The sequence below is a fragment of the Miniopterus schreibersii genome (assembly GCF_964146895.1).
Source record: "Miniopterus schreibersii genome assembly, chromosome: 14".
In the NCBI taxonomy this organism is placed as follows: Eukaryota; Metazoa; Chordata; class Mammalia; order Chiroptera; family Miniopteridae; genus Miniopterus; species Miniopterus schreibersii.
This window is the reverse complement of record NC_138114.1, coordinates 29,249,697-29,266,409: the sequence shown is the minus strand read 5'-3', so window position 1 is coordinate 29,266,409 and position 16,713 is coordinate 29,249,697. Positions and strand designations below refer to the sequence as shown.

At 35.0% G+C, this 16,713-nt stretch overlaps 1 protein-coding gene across 1 annotated transcript in view; it reads right to left on the bottom strand.

The window, feature by feature from the left end:
* The window catches only part of PCDH15 (protocadherin related 15), a 904,849-nt gene that overhangs the window by 162,009 nt on the left and 726,127 nt on the right, over positions 1–16,713 (bottom strand). Inside the window, exons 19-21 of the mRNA XM_081159054.1 lie at positions 10,746–10,825; positions 4,690–4,783; positions 768–896 (exon numbers count right to left, since the gene is read on the bottom strand). Coding sequence (XP_081015180.1) covers positions 768–896; positions 4,690–4,783; positions 10,746–10,825 — 303 coding nt within the window. The remainder of the gene's footprint in view (positions 1–767; positions 897–4,689; positions 4,784–10,745; positions 10,826–16,713) is intronic.

The window sequence follows — 16,713 nt, the reverse complement described above, 5'->3', positions numbered from 1 at the left end:
TTACGTCAAAGCACCAGCAAATCTCCTGTTCAAAACCCCAGGCCTTATCAGGGAAGAGGCAGGATCCTGAAACATGGACCCAGGACAACCTTCTTCAAAATGCACCCTCATCTTATGGCTTCTAGACCATTAACTATGTTCAAAACCAATCACAGCCTAACTGGAAAGTACTGTCTCTGCTTTTTTTTATGGTATTTTTCATCAAAAGAACTACAGAAATTGGATCATATGTCCAGTTAGAACATGCCTAGAAATGAGTGTTGATTATGGTGGACAAAGGTTGTGTGTTATTATATAAGGCACATAGAAGGTGCTAAAGACATGTTCTAACACCAAATGAATTTACATCTAAGCACTTGTATTTTGAGGTATGCCTTTCCAAATTTATACTAAATGGTGTAGCTAGTTACATATTTCTTTTAAAATGCTTTATTATAATTACAGAAACTTAAAAAATATATATGCGTGTATATATTCAACAAGGAAAGAACAATCTTAAATGAATCACTGCTAAATCACACAATGGTTATAAAGTGTAAATCAACAAGCTTAAAAAGTTAAGTCCAAATGGACATGATATGATTTAGAAACATCTTGAAGAGTACCTAGCAGTTATTGAGAATGCAGGCCCTTTATTATCATCTTGCATCTACCCAAGAGCTCTCATCGGATCCAGCCTGCATACCAGGTGCCGCGGGCCGACGCTCTAACCACGGAACCAAGCCTGCTAGGCTGATGCTCCATCATTTCACACATATTCCACTTACCCTTACTTGACCCACAAAAGCATTGGCTTCTTCTTCCACCACAGATAGATTTCTAGGCAGATAGGGATCAAACACTGGATCATTGTCATTGACATCTGACACCACGATGTTTACGGTGGCAGTTGAGGTCTTAAAGAGAAAACAGGATTAAATGTGAGAGGAGCTATTTTTATTTTAATGTCAATTACTTGTTCATTGTGGCATCTATCTATCCGAAAAGCATCTCATTCCTATTCCTACGCCTTCATTTTTCAAAAAATAGAAATAAAACAAATAAGCGGAAGCTTGCAATTTTCAAACACCTCAGAAACAGATGGAAAAGGCAAATGATGATATTAAAGGGAAGGAGTCTTGAAAATGTCAAGTATTTACTGGAAGTTAACTTTTAGAAAGTGTTTTTACCTTTATGTTGATCGCATCTTATGGGTGGCAAGCTTTGTTTGTACACGTACCCCTTTTTCTCTAAAATGTAACATTTATGTAATTTTTTTTTACCACCTATGAAAACATTTTTCAGTTTAAAAATAAAACTAGTACATTATAAAATCTCACTGTATGTCAAGTGAGTATTTTCAGGTAAGCAAATGTTACCAGGAAATACAACATTAGTAATTTTCTAAGTTCACATCTAAACCAAGAATTTGAGGACCATATACAGAGCTAATATTATAAGTATACAGCTTAAGGAAATGGTAAGCAGGTAAACCTACTAGTAATATGAGCTACCTGGTTAAAGGTAAGCCCCTGGCCTGCTGCAACCAGAGAACAGTATGTAGGTCAATGACTTTTGCACAATCAAGGAACATATTCACATGGGACTCAAGCTGGACACTGCCCTCTCTAATCAAAGCCTGAGTACAGCACATGCCCTCCACCTGGCTGTGTCACAGTGTGGGGCAGATCACTGAAGGTGGAAGCCAAAATTAGAGAAAGAAAAGTCCATGGGCTCGGAAATGAAAAATCCACTTTGCTATGATATTAAATATTTAATAACATGTAAATACAAAATAGGAAGAAAAAACAGGATGAACCTGCACAAGGGAATTATTACCCAACTTTTGTTTTAAAAATTGCAGACACAATTTGTCCTAATTTGTCAATGATGTTGTCATATACAATGTCTAGCTGTCATTTGAAAATTGCCATGCATAGCAGGGAATTTTTGGGTATTGATAATGGCTTATTTCTTTATTTGTGTGTTGGCTACACTGGTGGACTTATTCTGTGAAAATTCATATTGCTATTCAGTATGATTTGTATATACTACAATAGTTAAAAGTCTAATAAAATTGTGTTTAAAGACATATCAAAGATGACAAGAACAGTTTTGTATAGTCCATACCTGGAAACAACCTAAATGTCCACTAATAGTTATATAGATTGTGTTTTATAGATATAATGGAATAATATAGAGTATTAAGAATGAGCAAACTATTACAAATAATCACATGAATGAATTTTATAAATATAAGATTGAGTGCAAGAAGTACATATTACATGTTTCTTACAATGCAGTACTTACTATATGAGTCCAAGTATGTGAATTTTAGTGTTTGGCCAATCTCTCCATTGTGATAGAAGTCAGGATGGAGGAACTTTTATGTAGAAGGTGAAAGAAGAAATGGAACAATCAAAACATTGGGTTTCTGAGGTCTTATCAATTTCTGTTTCTTATTCTGAGTAGCAATATTTATTTATTTATTTATTATTTATTTATTTTTAGTATTTACTGTTTGAAAATTTATGAAGTTGCACAATTATGGTTTTTGTACTTTTCTGCGTATTCCATGAAATCATTTAATTTAAAATATGCATGCACACGAACATACACTGGTATATAGTTGTATGTGGACATACTCTTGTGTGTAGCTGTATGTGGATACGTATAAATTCAAATGTGATCATTTTTCAATTATTTTCTTCTTGAGTTTCTCACTGACTTTGTTACATATATTTAACACAATTGTGCTATGTTAATCAAAGGTATTGCATACATATAATTTAATCTTAGATTTTATTTTTCTTCACTTATCTAATATCTAATTATCTTATAGTGGCCCCACTATTTACTAAAGCTGTTCTGTATGTTTTATTTTCTATATATAGATGTTTATCTAATATTTGAAAAATGACAAATAGCTTATAATGGGCAGATTGTAATTTAATTAATTATCTCTATCTATTTTCCTGATTTTTAATTAAGGTGATAAAACTGGCCAGCTGTAAATTTGATATATTTTTTTATCATGGTAAAATTTTCTCAGCAATCCTCCTCAGATAAATGTGAGAAGAGCATTATGTGCTCTCAAACAATTTATTATATAGATCAAAGAAATCATTTCAAGTAAACTGGAGATATGTTACCATTTCAATTGGGTGATTCTTGCTTATATACCTATACTAAATTTGAAATTATTCCAGAGAACAGTGCTGAGTGGGTCCAGAACACCTGAAAACAAAACAAAACAAAACAAAACACAAAACACCTCCCACAAAAAACAAACAAATTTTGTGGCATAGAACTTATGAAAAAAAAAAAAAAATGTAATGATATGTTCCCAAAACCTGAAATGTTACAATGCTTAAAAATCAGAATGGTGGTGGTTGTGGCTGCAATTGTTTGAAGAATACAAACAATCAATAATTTATTTATTATTAAAACTAATTTTTTGGTGCAGAGAAAACAAATGTTATCTTCTCTATATTTAAGGGCCCCTTCAAACCACTTCAATCATCAAGGATTAGTCAGGGTTCTGAGTGCTCTTTACAAATAAACTGTGGAACAAATCAACTTGTTTTCCTATGTACTTCAAGATATTTATCCACAAATTCCCTTTTGATACCTCTATCCCACAAAAGTGACGTCAAAGGAAACAGGTTTCAACATAGTAAAATTCCCAGAGCACTGTGCTGATGATTGTGGACACAACTGAATACTTCCTAGGCTAAGTTAGATTTCATGTTCCCCATAAATTAGGTAGGGATGTCAAACACAAGTATCTAGTCTGTCAAGCCAAAAGCTGTTTAACACCATAACAGATTAAGGGTATAGGTTCATCTATTATTAAAAGAGCTCATTGGAGAAAAGAGCACTTCTCTGAGTAATTATAAGTAGTTGCACAAGATTAAAAAAAAAAGATTAATTGATGAATTCGTGATAGTGATAGATTCTTATTTATTTATTTATTCATTTTTTCTTTTTGTGATACATTCTTTTAGAGTGGAAAACTACAAGGTCCTCACAGTTTCTTTTTTTTCTTCTTTTTATTTTATTTTAAAGTTTCTTTTATCCTTATTGTTGAGAATATTACAGATGTCCCCTTTTTATCCCCTTTGATTCCCTCCACCCCACATCCATCCCACCCCCAGGCTTTCCTCATACCAATGTCTATGTCCATGAGTTTTGCTTATAAACATATAAATTCTTTGATTAATCTCTCTCCACCCACTCCTCCCTCCCCACCTTCCCTCTGAGATCCCTCAGTTTGTTCCATGCTTCTATGTCTCTGGATCCACTTTGTTCATCAGTTTATTTTGTTTATTAGATTCTACATATAAGCGAGATCATGTGGTACTTGTCTTTCTCCAACTGGCTTATTTCACTTAGCATAATACTCTCTAGTTCCCTCCATGCTGTGCCAAAGGCCAAAAGGTCCTTCCTCTTCACAGCCACATAGGACTCCATGGTGTAAATGTGCCACAGCTTTTTTATCCACTCATCTGCTGATGGGCACTTGGGCTGTTTCCAGATCTTAGCTATTATAAATTGTGCTCCTATGAACATAGGGGTGCAGAAGTTTTTTGTGACTGGTGTTTTGGGTTCCTTAGGATATATTCCTAGAAGTGGGATCACTAGGTCAAATGGCAGATCTCAGTTTCTTTAATACTCTTTTTAAAACCCTTTCCCATGGAGAGTACTCACCCCATCTGGCCTGCCATCGTGGGCAGTGACGATCAGAATGTAGCGATCAGTGCTTTCTCTGTCCAGCGCTTTCCCTAAGGTTAGAATCCCAGTACTAGTGGCAGAGAAAACAAACAAAAAATAAGACAGAAAGAAAGTTTATCACAGGAAGTCTTCCTGCCATCTTGAACTACTTTCGATATATTTTTTCCCCTTTAGCAAACACATCTTGAATATTTAAAATTATGATTCTAGGATTCACATTGAAAATTGTAAAGCCTTTTAAGGTTGTTGAGCTTCTTAGCAATAATGAAAAATTACCAAACTGAATGACATAATTTTAATGCACTTGCTTTTACTGTGATAGTGGAATTTAAGCAATTAACACCACATCTGGTAGTAGAGCACAGAAAGTCAACAGTGATGAATCAAAATCAGTCTCCTTTCCTGTTTTATTTTGTTGTTGATATGGACTTAATAAATGCCCTGAACATATGGTATGGCTATGACAAATCTGACTTTGCTTCTTGTACATTTTTAAATGCTTTATCAAAATAACTGAAAACCAATTACTAGAGTAGTTCCTAACAATCAGGTTTGGATCAACTTTCCACACCACACCTGGTTCAGATAATCTCATTCCAAACTGACATTCAAAGAGAAAAGTAAGACATTTATTGCTTCTGAGACTTATTTGCAAGTAACTTAAGAAATAGAAAATCTGAAAACCTAGCCATAGTACAATAAAAGAAAGAAGAAAATTGAGTTATTGTTTTTTATTTCCCCTCTTTGTTTTAAAGATAAGACTCTATAACCTTTCTTGTACAATGACTTAGAAAATCATTAGAACTTTATATAGTATTTTCCTTTAGAGCCATATTACACATAAACACATACTTTTTCATGGGTTGGTGACTATTATGGAGATAGTCTTTTGCTTAAGATAACACGTGCCTTATGTCCCAATGTAGTAGACAGTGGCCAGGATATTTTGAAGAGAAAGAAGGAAAGAAAGAACAGCTAGTATATTTTGGTATTTATTGTTGAAAGACTAGTTTATGGGTGCACACAAGCATCTTTCATAAATTCCAGAAATAACTGGTAAGCAGGAGTCTTTTTTTTTAACTGTTAAGAAAAATTTTGTGATTTTATTGTATCATGAGGCCTTGAAACATCTGAACAAATAAATATCTGGGCTATGAGGTGACAGCTTTCTCCTTCACTTACTTCTTCGGGTTACTAGAGCAATTTAATAGATTAAAAAAAAAAAAAAGACAGCCTTTTGTATCACTTAAGTCTTTCCAAGGCTTGTGCTGGCACAACACAAACTTCTCCTGCACAATACCTAGGTAGCAACAGTGCACTGTGGCCACTCCCACTGCGGGCCTGCTCCTTTGTGTATATTTGGAGCATGTGGAGAAGTGTGAATAGTGCCTGAAGAGGAGAGAGGAGGAAACAGCAGGAGTGCTGGGCTGGGAGGAGGTCAGCCTAAGCTGGGAGGAGGGCAAGCCTGAACACGCCATTGGTGCAAACCCAAGACAATTGATGTTCTTTAACAGGAACATCTGGTGGTACCCATGACGGCCTTTATAGGCCTTAAGCTGGCCCACAACCATGCTGATGATGCAGCTGTCAGTGTGGGCTGATGGTCCTGAGCCGTGATGTTGGCCTGAATTTTCTGGAACGAAAGTCTAGACAACTTCTCCACAGTGGCAGTTTTCCCTGGAATTGCTGTCCTTCCCCCATCAAGCATGATGTATCAAAGTAAACTGCGCCTAGTTGGGTTCTGTTGTTATCAAATAACTGGTAGTAATGTTGAATGAAGCGGAATCCAATCTGCTCCTACATTCGCTTGTCTCTCATTCTGGAGCATCACCCGACCTCTTTGAGACCCAAGGGGCTGTTACGATGGTGGCAGTGGCAAACAGTGCGGTCTGCGGAGTCTTACTACCAGTTAGATTGAAGTTATAGAGCACGATACATTGGGCTACATTTATGAATGCAGTAAATCTTGTAAGTACATATATTAAAACATGTAAGAATCACTTCTGATACAACATCAATAATAGTGCTACTTAAGTTTTACAGGATTGAAAATATATTGCACAAGAGTGATGCCAGTGAAAATGGTTATGTAGGCAGCCCCTAGAGATAGTCTCCTCACAAAAACATTGAAAAATGAAGTCGAAAGGGTCAGAAACAACTTTGATACAACTCTGGAGAACAGTCAAAGGTTGACAACAAACAGATAAAGACAGAGTCAAGAAAAAGGCAACTTAAAAATGGTAGGAAAGGTTTGTGGCATTTTCACTTGTCCTTGTACCCCCTCCCTGTCCTGGAGTCATCTTGAAGATGGCAGTCAACATTCCCACTGTGACACTCTGGTTCCTGTTTCTGGAGGGAGCAGAGTTATCCTTGTTCCCAAAGAATTGTGTTTGTCTATTCCAACTTATCTGGAGGCTGCCTGAATATAGAACACAGGGTTTGTCTTTGTTTTGCCTAACGGAACTCACTCAAGGCAGAAAAGCAGTGGGTATTTCTGGAAAACATTGCAAGGAAAGGAGCAACCTGAAGCCACCCGAAGCAAAAGATACAGTTGAGGCATACAATAAAGCTCCAAAAGCATGGGGGGTGGGGAGTGGAAACTGGGTACACAATTTCTTGGGAAATTAGGTCATTCCAAACCTCTCATGTATACTGGGGAATAGAATAAAATTGAATGTCCAGAAATAACCTCATACATCTGTGATCAAATGAGTTTCAACAAAGATGCCAAGATCACTCAATAGGGAAAGAATAGTCTCTTCAACAAATGGTTCTGGGGCAATTAGAAATTGTAAAACTATGAATTTTGGACTATTTTATACCATATGTGAAAATTAAGTCAAAATGAAATAATCTAAATATAAGTACTCAAACCATAAAACCCTTAGACAAAAACATAAGGAAAAATCTTAATGATTCCAGATTTGACAATGGATGTTTAAATATAACATCAAAAGCATGAGCAGTCAAAGGAAAAATAGATACATTAGACTTCATGAAAATCATAAATTTCGTCCATTAAAGGAAATTATCAGTAAAGTGGGAGGAAAAAACAACTACAAAATAGAAGATATATCCAATAAGGGTTTGGTTACCAAAACATATAAGGAATTCTAACAACTCAAAAAAGAAAAGACAAACAACCCAATTAAAAAATAGGCAATTAACTTGAATAAATATTTCTCCAAAAAAAGTATACAAATGGCAAACATACACATGAAAATATGTTCAATACCATGATTCACCAGAGAACTGCAAATCACACTACAATGAAATAACACTCCACATCCACTAGGATGGCCATAATTAACAAAATCAAACAAAATGAGTGGGAAAGGACCAGAAGATGTGGAAGAACTAAAATGCTGGTACTTTGCTGGTGGGAATGTAAAATGGTTCAATCATTATGGAAAACAGTTTGGCAGTTCCTCAAAAAGTAGACAGAGAATTACAAAATGACAGAGCAATTCCAATTCTGGGTACATAATTAAAGGAATTGAGAACAAATATTTCAACACATGCACATATATATACATAGTAGCAGTAGTCACAATAGCCAGAGACTAGAATACGATCCAAATGTCCATCAGTTTATGAATGGATAAACAACTATTGTATATGCATACAATAGAATATTACGCAGCTATCAAGAGGAATGAAGTATTGATACATGCTTCAACATGAGTGAATATGAAACCATGAGGCTTATTGAAAAAGCCAGACACAAAGGTCACATGTGTCATTTCATTTATATAAAATATCCAGAATAGATAAATCCAGAGAGACAGAACACAAATTGTTGGTTGCCAGGGGCTAACAGAAAGGGTAAGGAGGGAGCAACTGCTTAATAGGTTTGAGTTTTCTTTTGGAATGATGAAGATGTTTTATAAGTAGATGAATTCATAATCATACAACATTGTGATTCTCTAAATGCCAATGAATTCTTAACTTTGAAATGGTTATTTCATACTATGTAAGTTTCAACTCAATTACATTAATAATATTAAACAGATTTTCCTGGGGCTATACTCCTGAAATATACTGTGCTTGAAAAAGTCAAGTTCTTTTAGACAATGAGTGGGATTGCCTAACCATAAAAAAATGGTGTTCAAAAGTTGTTTAGACAATGTGAATAAAAAATAATAGAGGGAATTCACTTCCAAACAAACCAATATGATAAAAGTAACTATTTTTCCAAATTGCATTGCTTCTTAGGAAATACTGCAGTTGCAGTATGATGGACTGAGAGGGATTATCTCACAGGTTTCATGCTTTGTAGTTTATATTTCCTTTAAGTTTTTTAATACATTCTACTAGTTGCAATTTAACATTTCTTGGAGTCTTCTAAGTGACAGATTTATCACATTGCTTTTGGGCATGTTTCAGGCCTTACAGTAATATGAAGAGAGGTAAGAGTATAATTCAAATGTGTGATTGCTTCAGATTTCATATGGAACTAACTCCATGTTAAATAGTAATTAGTGGTTCACAAACACAGGCCAATAGCAGCCATTAGGTCTTGGTAGCAGTTTAGGGGGGAAAATGATGGTGGCATAAACTAAGGTGGTCGAGAGAGGGGTATAAGAAGTAGTTTGATTCAAGTATATATTTTGAAAGTAGAGCTGATAGAAATGAATATGTATATCATCTTCCTTATATGATAATCTCGAATGTAATCATGAAGTTCAAACTGATGTGAACAACCACCTTTAAATTTAGTGACAAAATGAATTCAGCTTCATATATAGAAATAAAAATGCCAGTGAAGATAAAATAATTTAAATAAAATTCTAACAAGGGGCAGAAATAACTCTCAGAGGTTCTTCAGTTTAGCACCTAGCCTTTAAGTGTTACATAACAAACCCTACGCTCCAATGATGACCATTTATAAGAATTCCTCAACCTCTGCAATAAATAACTTAAATATTTGGCCATCATAATTATAAAGAAAGTTTCTTTATATCTTGTTTAAATGTTTACTTATATGGAAATGTCTGCTGAATAAATAGTTGCTGAACATAGGCAATGATCAACACAGACAGTATAAAAATTATTTAAATAATGCATACACTACAGATCCATATAGATCTGGCCATTTAATATATGGTAATGAATGATTTTCATAACAAACAATTGCCAATGTGAAATTGCAGCTGCTTCTCACAAGACCAAGTGACCACACGTGGTTCCCTTAATTTGACATCATGTACCACATGTTTCTGAGGCTGGAGCAATGTCTAGCTCATTTGTGAAATGTTTCACTTTATAAACAAGGGTTAAGTTTAGGTTTCCATTCATTCAGGGTGTCAAACCACTCATGACCACACAGGAAACATCAGACAGGTAGCAAGTATAGCTCTTGAAAGACCAGCCACATGTGACAGCAGAACAGCTACTTTTCTGTTACAGAAGGGAGCAAATGATCTCTCCGCAAACCTCAATTCTTTCTTAATGCCCACTCCCAATTTTCTCAATGGTTATGATTAACATTATCTTTGGTGTGTTCAGAGAGGTGAGTAGCATGGCACTTATACAGGCCCCAAAGAAACTTAACATAGACATGAAATATTTTTGTGTTAACTTTTTTAGAATATACCTACATTATTCAAAAGCTGAATGATGGACTCTGGTGGTACTTTAAGTTTGTTTGAATTACACTTTGTCTTACAAAATTCCCTTTGAATGAACAAGTTAATGCCAAGTTACTCTTTGTAGAAATGTTGTTATTATGAGTAGCTGACAGCTTTCAAGGGCTCTAATTAATCCCAGGTTATGCCTGATAATAAAATATTTCTACCTCAGTGGATTTTACCTAGTAAAAATGTTTTAAATAAATAAATAGTCTCTTGGGTAAAATTCCTGGATTCAGAATTATCCCCCACCTCCAGCTTCTCATTAACATTCATAGAAAAAATGTAAAATAAAACAACAAACAGCTGAAAGCCTCTAATTAGAATTCTGTTCTCTTACTACCAGTACATTAACATTTAAAAAAGAAAATGAAATAAATTCAGAAATCATTTTTCACTTACGTTTCTGAAAGATTGAAAACTCGCTGAGGATCTCCTTTTTCAATGGCATATGTTATTGGGTCTCCCTCTCGATCAGTTGCCTTCAGAGAGAAAACATAATTTAATTAACAAGTAATTGATATGACTCCTATTCAGTACAGTGTAATATAGAACCTTGAAACTAACAGCACAATATACATGATATTCTTATAGCATAAAGATAAAAAATGAGCTAATGGCAAGATGTAAAATAAAGAATTTCATATCTGTTCCAAGAATTTCTGTCATTTTATCTCATCTGGAAGTAGTAACAGTGAAAAAGAATAATATCTTCTAAACTCATATATAATCTTACTTGATGGGGAAACCCAGTGATGATTTTCCTAAAGTTCATGTATTTAATTTTGCATGAGTCTGTCTCTGTAAATGTGTTAAGCTCTACATAAATGTTTACAATTCAGAGAAATGATTTAATCAACTTTTTTTTCTTTTTTCTGCTCAGAATATATCATTAAGTCAGGAAAGTATAATAGAGACAGAGAGCTTGGATTTAATGCCAGGCTCCACTTGTTAATTGTGTGATTATTTCTCAATTTCTTCATTGACAAAATGAAATGTATAATAATACAAAAGTTAATAGATATTAGGAGGTTTAATTGAAATAATCTATGTCAAGGCACACAGACTAACATCTGCCACATTGTAAGTTTCCAATAAATATTGTTTTTATTTTCTCCCTCTTTCACTCAAGTCAGAGAAGACAAATCCTGTAGCTTCTGACTTTGAGTTCTGGGTTTCTCTTATTCCAAATAAAGACACACACTCTACTCTGTGGCGCTGGAGAATGGAATTTGATCTCCTAAAGCATTCAATAGTTTCCAATGGAAAAGATGAGTGAAAAAAATCTGGGTGATAAAAAAGAGATGTGAAAGGGATCTACTTATGTATGACCCAGGGAAAGAGGAAGAATCTGAGAAATGGCTACAAGAATTGTATTTACAGGTTACTGGCCCCACAGAGATATTAACCTGACTAATAGGTACTGCCCTTAGGTTGGTACGGGGTAGTTGTTTGGGGTCCTTTCAATGACTGGACAATAACTGCCCCAGCCATGACAGCCTACCTGTGAACTCCCATGTCCAGACCAGCCAGGAGGCGCTGTTTCCACTGGTAGATCAGATGGCTTTGACATGCATGCATTACATAGTCTTGATCATAAAATAGCTCTATCAGCTACCACAATTAATGAATGGCCAGAAGCTGCTCCTGGACTACTTAAACCCAAGTCCAGAAACAACTGAATGATAAGGGATACTGTTGACGAGGTGCCAAGATTCTGTAGGGGAAGCTTTGCAGGATTATTTAATCTGTGCCTCACAAAAGTGCCTTCTCCATGAACACTCGCTTCACATGGCTTCCGTGACACCAAACTCATCTGCTTTTAATTCTCCCTTATCGGCTACTTCTCATTTCCTTTGCTGATTTCTCCTTGGACCTCTCTCAGTCACTTCATCCAATTGTATGACCTTAATTATATGCAGAAGACCCTCATATCTCTAAAGCAGCGCTTTCCTCTGAATTTCAGACATATACAACTGTTTACTTACATTGCTGGTTAGATAAATTATAAGCAACTCAATTAAAAATGTTAAAACTCCCAAATCCTGATCTCTCTCACACTCCTCCCCTTATCAAGAAAACAACCAGCTGGTTTCAGTCTTCATTGTCTTGGTCAGTAGCAGTGATTGCACCCTCCTGCTTGCTCAAACTCATACTTGACCTTAGCTGACCATTCTTGCTCCCCAGTGTAACCCATCCACAAATCCTGCTGGATGTCTTTAAAATATCTGCAGTGTCTGCCTGTATCTGAACTCCTTCCCTCCTACCATCTTCCTCATGGATTATACCAATAGCTATTTTACTAGTGGCCCTGCTCCCTCCCTTGCACCCTCACTGTAAAGGCAAATTCCAATTAAGCTGATAAAAATAACAAAAATTTTCTTCCAAGCCAAGATTTTATTTCTTTAAGGTAAGGCTATTGCCTTATTACACACACACACACACACACACACACACACACACACACACACACACGCATATGCACACAAATGGAATAAAATAAAATATTAAGATACAATGAAGTAATAAACTCCCTATGATTATATCTTCAAAACATTCCATTTAAATCTAACTCTAAAATTTTTAATTTCACTAAATTAATAACAATAAACATTTTAGATTAGAGTGAAAAGCACAACAATTTTTTTTAAAGCAACAAAATGAGATTGATGGGCGATGCATAATATTTTCCTTGTTTCTTGTTATTTGTCAGAAAAGTATTAGCAAAAAAGATAAAGTGAAACTGCAAATATTAATAGTTACCTTTCTGAAAAACAGAATTATGCTATATCTGGAGTCTGTATTATATCATTAAGAAGCTCACATTAAACATTTCTGTTGTTTTGCTCTTTCAGTCATTTTTACCTGTCATATTGCTATAGATATTGTCATTTCCTTTGTTTGTTCATTGGTATGTGGCTTTTCTTGAGAGAGAGACAATTCATTGTTTTGTGTTTTCATAAATGCCAGAAGGAATAGATTCTGAAGCAAGATAGCTTTGTGCAAATAATTTTAACTCCAGATTAAGGTTAACCCTTTCTTGTAATGTATCAGACCTACTTTAATATTTATTATTTTATAAGACGAAATCATTGTGAATGTGATGTCATTTTATGTATATAAATCATTATTTTGTTATGTTACTAAAATGATGATAGAGAATAATTCTCAGAGAATTCTCAATTTTTTTCAGCCAAACTAATTAATTTCAACCCTTGAGATTGTTTAAATTATTTCTTTAGTTTTGTTTGACTATTTGATGTCAGGTTTTAAGGATTGTGAGTGCTAACAGTCTTCCTGCTTGGTTCTTATGTGAAGTTTTGCCCCTATTGGAAATTTGAAGACCCAGGATTTAGAAGGAAATCCTTATTTGATTGTTTTCTCCCTTTTATCCTCTTAGGCAATTCTTTGTTGCCATTTCAGGATCTGTGGCAAATGGTGTAATAATTAAGGAGGATTCATTATTTCTGAGTTAGCTAAACAAGGGGAAATGATGTTATCAGGGTCAGAGTTCTTAAATATATCCACTGCAAGTGTTAGTTCTAGTATAAATACCATATATCTCTATTTGCCAATATCCAAAGGGAGAAATAACACATAAAACAAATAATTGGTTAAATCAGCAGAAGCCAGGATTCTTGAGGTATTAAGATTTGATCCTGTGCGTGTATGTGTCCTAAAATACATTTGTAAAACCATTAAAAAATTTTTTTCTATTTATGATTCTAGCCAGCCTTCTCTAAATGATGGACAGAAATTTATGTGATATTGAATAGTGAATCTTTAAGTTAAAATTAGAAACTATATTGGCACGTCTTTTCTCATTTAAGTCTCATAGTAACCTGATAGGTGAGTGGGAAATGCACAATATTTCAATTATGGTACTTTTCTGAACTGTTCCGATTAGAATTCTTTACAATTTACTTAATTGGAAGATGCATCTTTTTATTTAGAGATGATAGTAACTGTTTGATTTTTAAAAAGCAGAGTGTAGTTTCTTTGTTGTTTTGTTTTGTATTTCCCATTATATATATATATATTTTTTCTAAAGTAAACTGTTTATTTTTAAAGATTTTTTAAGTGAGAAAGCTCCTTTTATTTTATTTTATTTGTTTTATAAGTTCTTTGATTAATCTCTCCCCGCCCACCCTCCCCTCCCCACCTTGCCTCTGAGACCCCTCAGTCTGTTCCATGCTTCTATATGTCTCTGGATCCATTTTGTTCATCAGTTTATTTTGTTTATTACATTCCACATATGAGTGAGATCACGTGGTGCTTGTCTTTCTCCGACTGGCTTACTTCGCTCGTTATATAACTTAAGAATTACTCATCCTTAGTACAGAAACATTTCCTAGATTTTTATTTTATCAGCCACGTCAAATCTGAGCCCTTCATTAGAGGTCTGAGGGAAGTAGGCAGCACTCATCTCCCCTGGGCGGGCCGAGTTCACAGGGAAGGCCCCGAGCCAGCCACCTGGGTCCCAGCCCTGGCTGGACCATCTCCCCTCAGGCTAGGTACCTAACTGCAAAATGAAGGTAATAACAGTAACACCATTAGTCTTCGCTCATTAACCCAATAAATATTTATCGAACTTCTATACTACGTTAAATGCTGGGGTTTCAAAAGTGAACAACAGAAAAAAATTCTTCCTTTGTGCAGCTTGTATTGTAATAGAAGGAGACAGAGAAAAACAAAATAGTTAAAGTTTATAGTTTCAGATCCAAATAAGAACTACTAAAATATAAAATGATTCAGAAAGACAGATAAAGAGGGCAGAATAAGGGTTTTCCCTTGTTTATAGGTTATCGGGAAAGCTACCAGGAAAATGTGAAAATGTGGTAAACATTTATAAAAGGTGAGAGAGCGAGTCAGGTGGGAAAGGGCTTTGCAGGCAGAGGGCATGGCGCTTGAAAAGGCCAAGAGGTGGAAACATGCCTAGTGAGTTGAGGAGCAGCAGCAACCAGCTCCTGTTTTATTTGGCCTCAGATAAACCACCTGAGGTCATGACTGAATGAAGCTCACTATGAACAGCTAGCAGTGATGGAATTTAGTCATTGGTTTGCTGACACATTTAGCAACATGCTAAATTAAGACGAAGCTAGTTTTTCCTTTATTTTTGCTTGAAGGACAAAAGCTGTCTTTAAAGATCAAAGCAACTACTCTTTTGAGTCTGTTCCACTTAAATTAATCACTGCATCTAAATATAAGTCACCCATTTTTCAGAAGCACCGATAAGGACATAAAAGTATTAAGCAGTGTGCTTAGACACTGGTAAGTAGGGATTTTGCCAAAGAAAGAAATCTTCACTAACCTAATATTCTGGTCATGTTAGAGACAAATGCAGCCATCAAATACCATCAGGTAGAGTGCACTCTATGCACACAGAATGATTCTACATATTTCACAGGACATTAAGGCAAAGTACCTGCCCTTAGGGATTCTAACATAGATAAAAATCAATGGATTTAGATAATCTGTTATTTTCTCACTTAGGCAAACAAGTTCTGATTTATGTTATCAAACTACTTGAGAGCAAGTACTAAAGTTGTCAGTGCAGTACAACAGAGTTTTCCAAAATGTGCCTGGGCACTCCTGGTGTTCAATTGTCAGCCCTTTAGCAAAATGTTGATGTTTAATAATATATTTTAATACGAATTAATGTATACTTTTAATGGCAGTAGTGTTGTTTTTGTCATTTATGATTCTGATACAAAATTTCCTTTTTGAAATCAGTTTATTTATGTAAAAATGTCAGTTTATTCAATTTTCTACAGTATGTAAAGCATTATGAAAAATAACATGTGAGTATAACATCTGAAACTTGGAAATGCTGCTAATCTAGAATGATACATGAGAATACCCTAAAACCTTAAATCCCGTCCATTTATTATGATTCACGTTGCTACTTCATTTTTTTCTCCCTCTTTCCTATATAATTATTTAACCAACTCCATCTATATTCTCAGCTAGTGGCTTTAATTACTGTTTCACTTCGAAAATTGAAGCAATTTTCCAAAGCTTCCCTTAGCTTTCAGGACATATGTTTTCTTGGGTCCCCATTCCTGGTTCTCCTTATCTCCTTAGCACCTTAAAATTAATCTTTGATTGTCTTCTACATTCATTTCCTTAAGAACCCCATCAAATCTCAAAGTTTTAAAGAGTACTTAAATGCTCAAGACTTCAAATGCATATTTGTAGTCCATATTTCCTCCCCAGTTCACACCAACTGTCTACTCGACAGCCTTTATTAGATGTCAAAAGACGTTTCAAATTTAATTTGTACAAAGTTGATTTACTTCTCTACATTCTTTTTATTGAGGTTCATGGAAATTCAATCCTTCCGGTAGCTCAGGCTGTTTTATGGGTCATT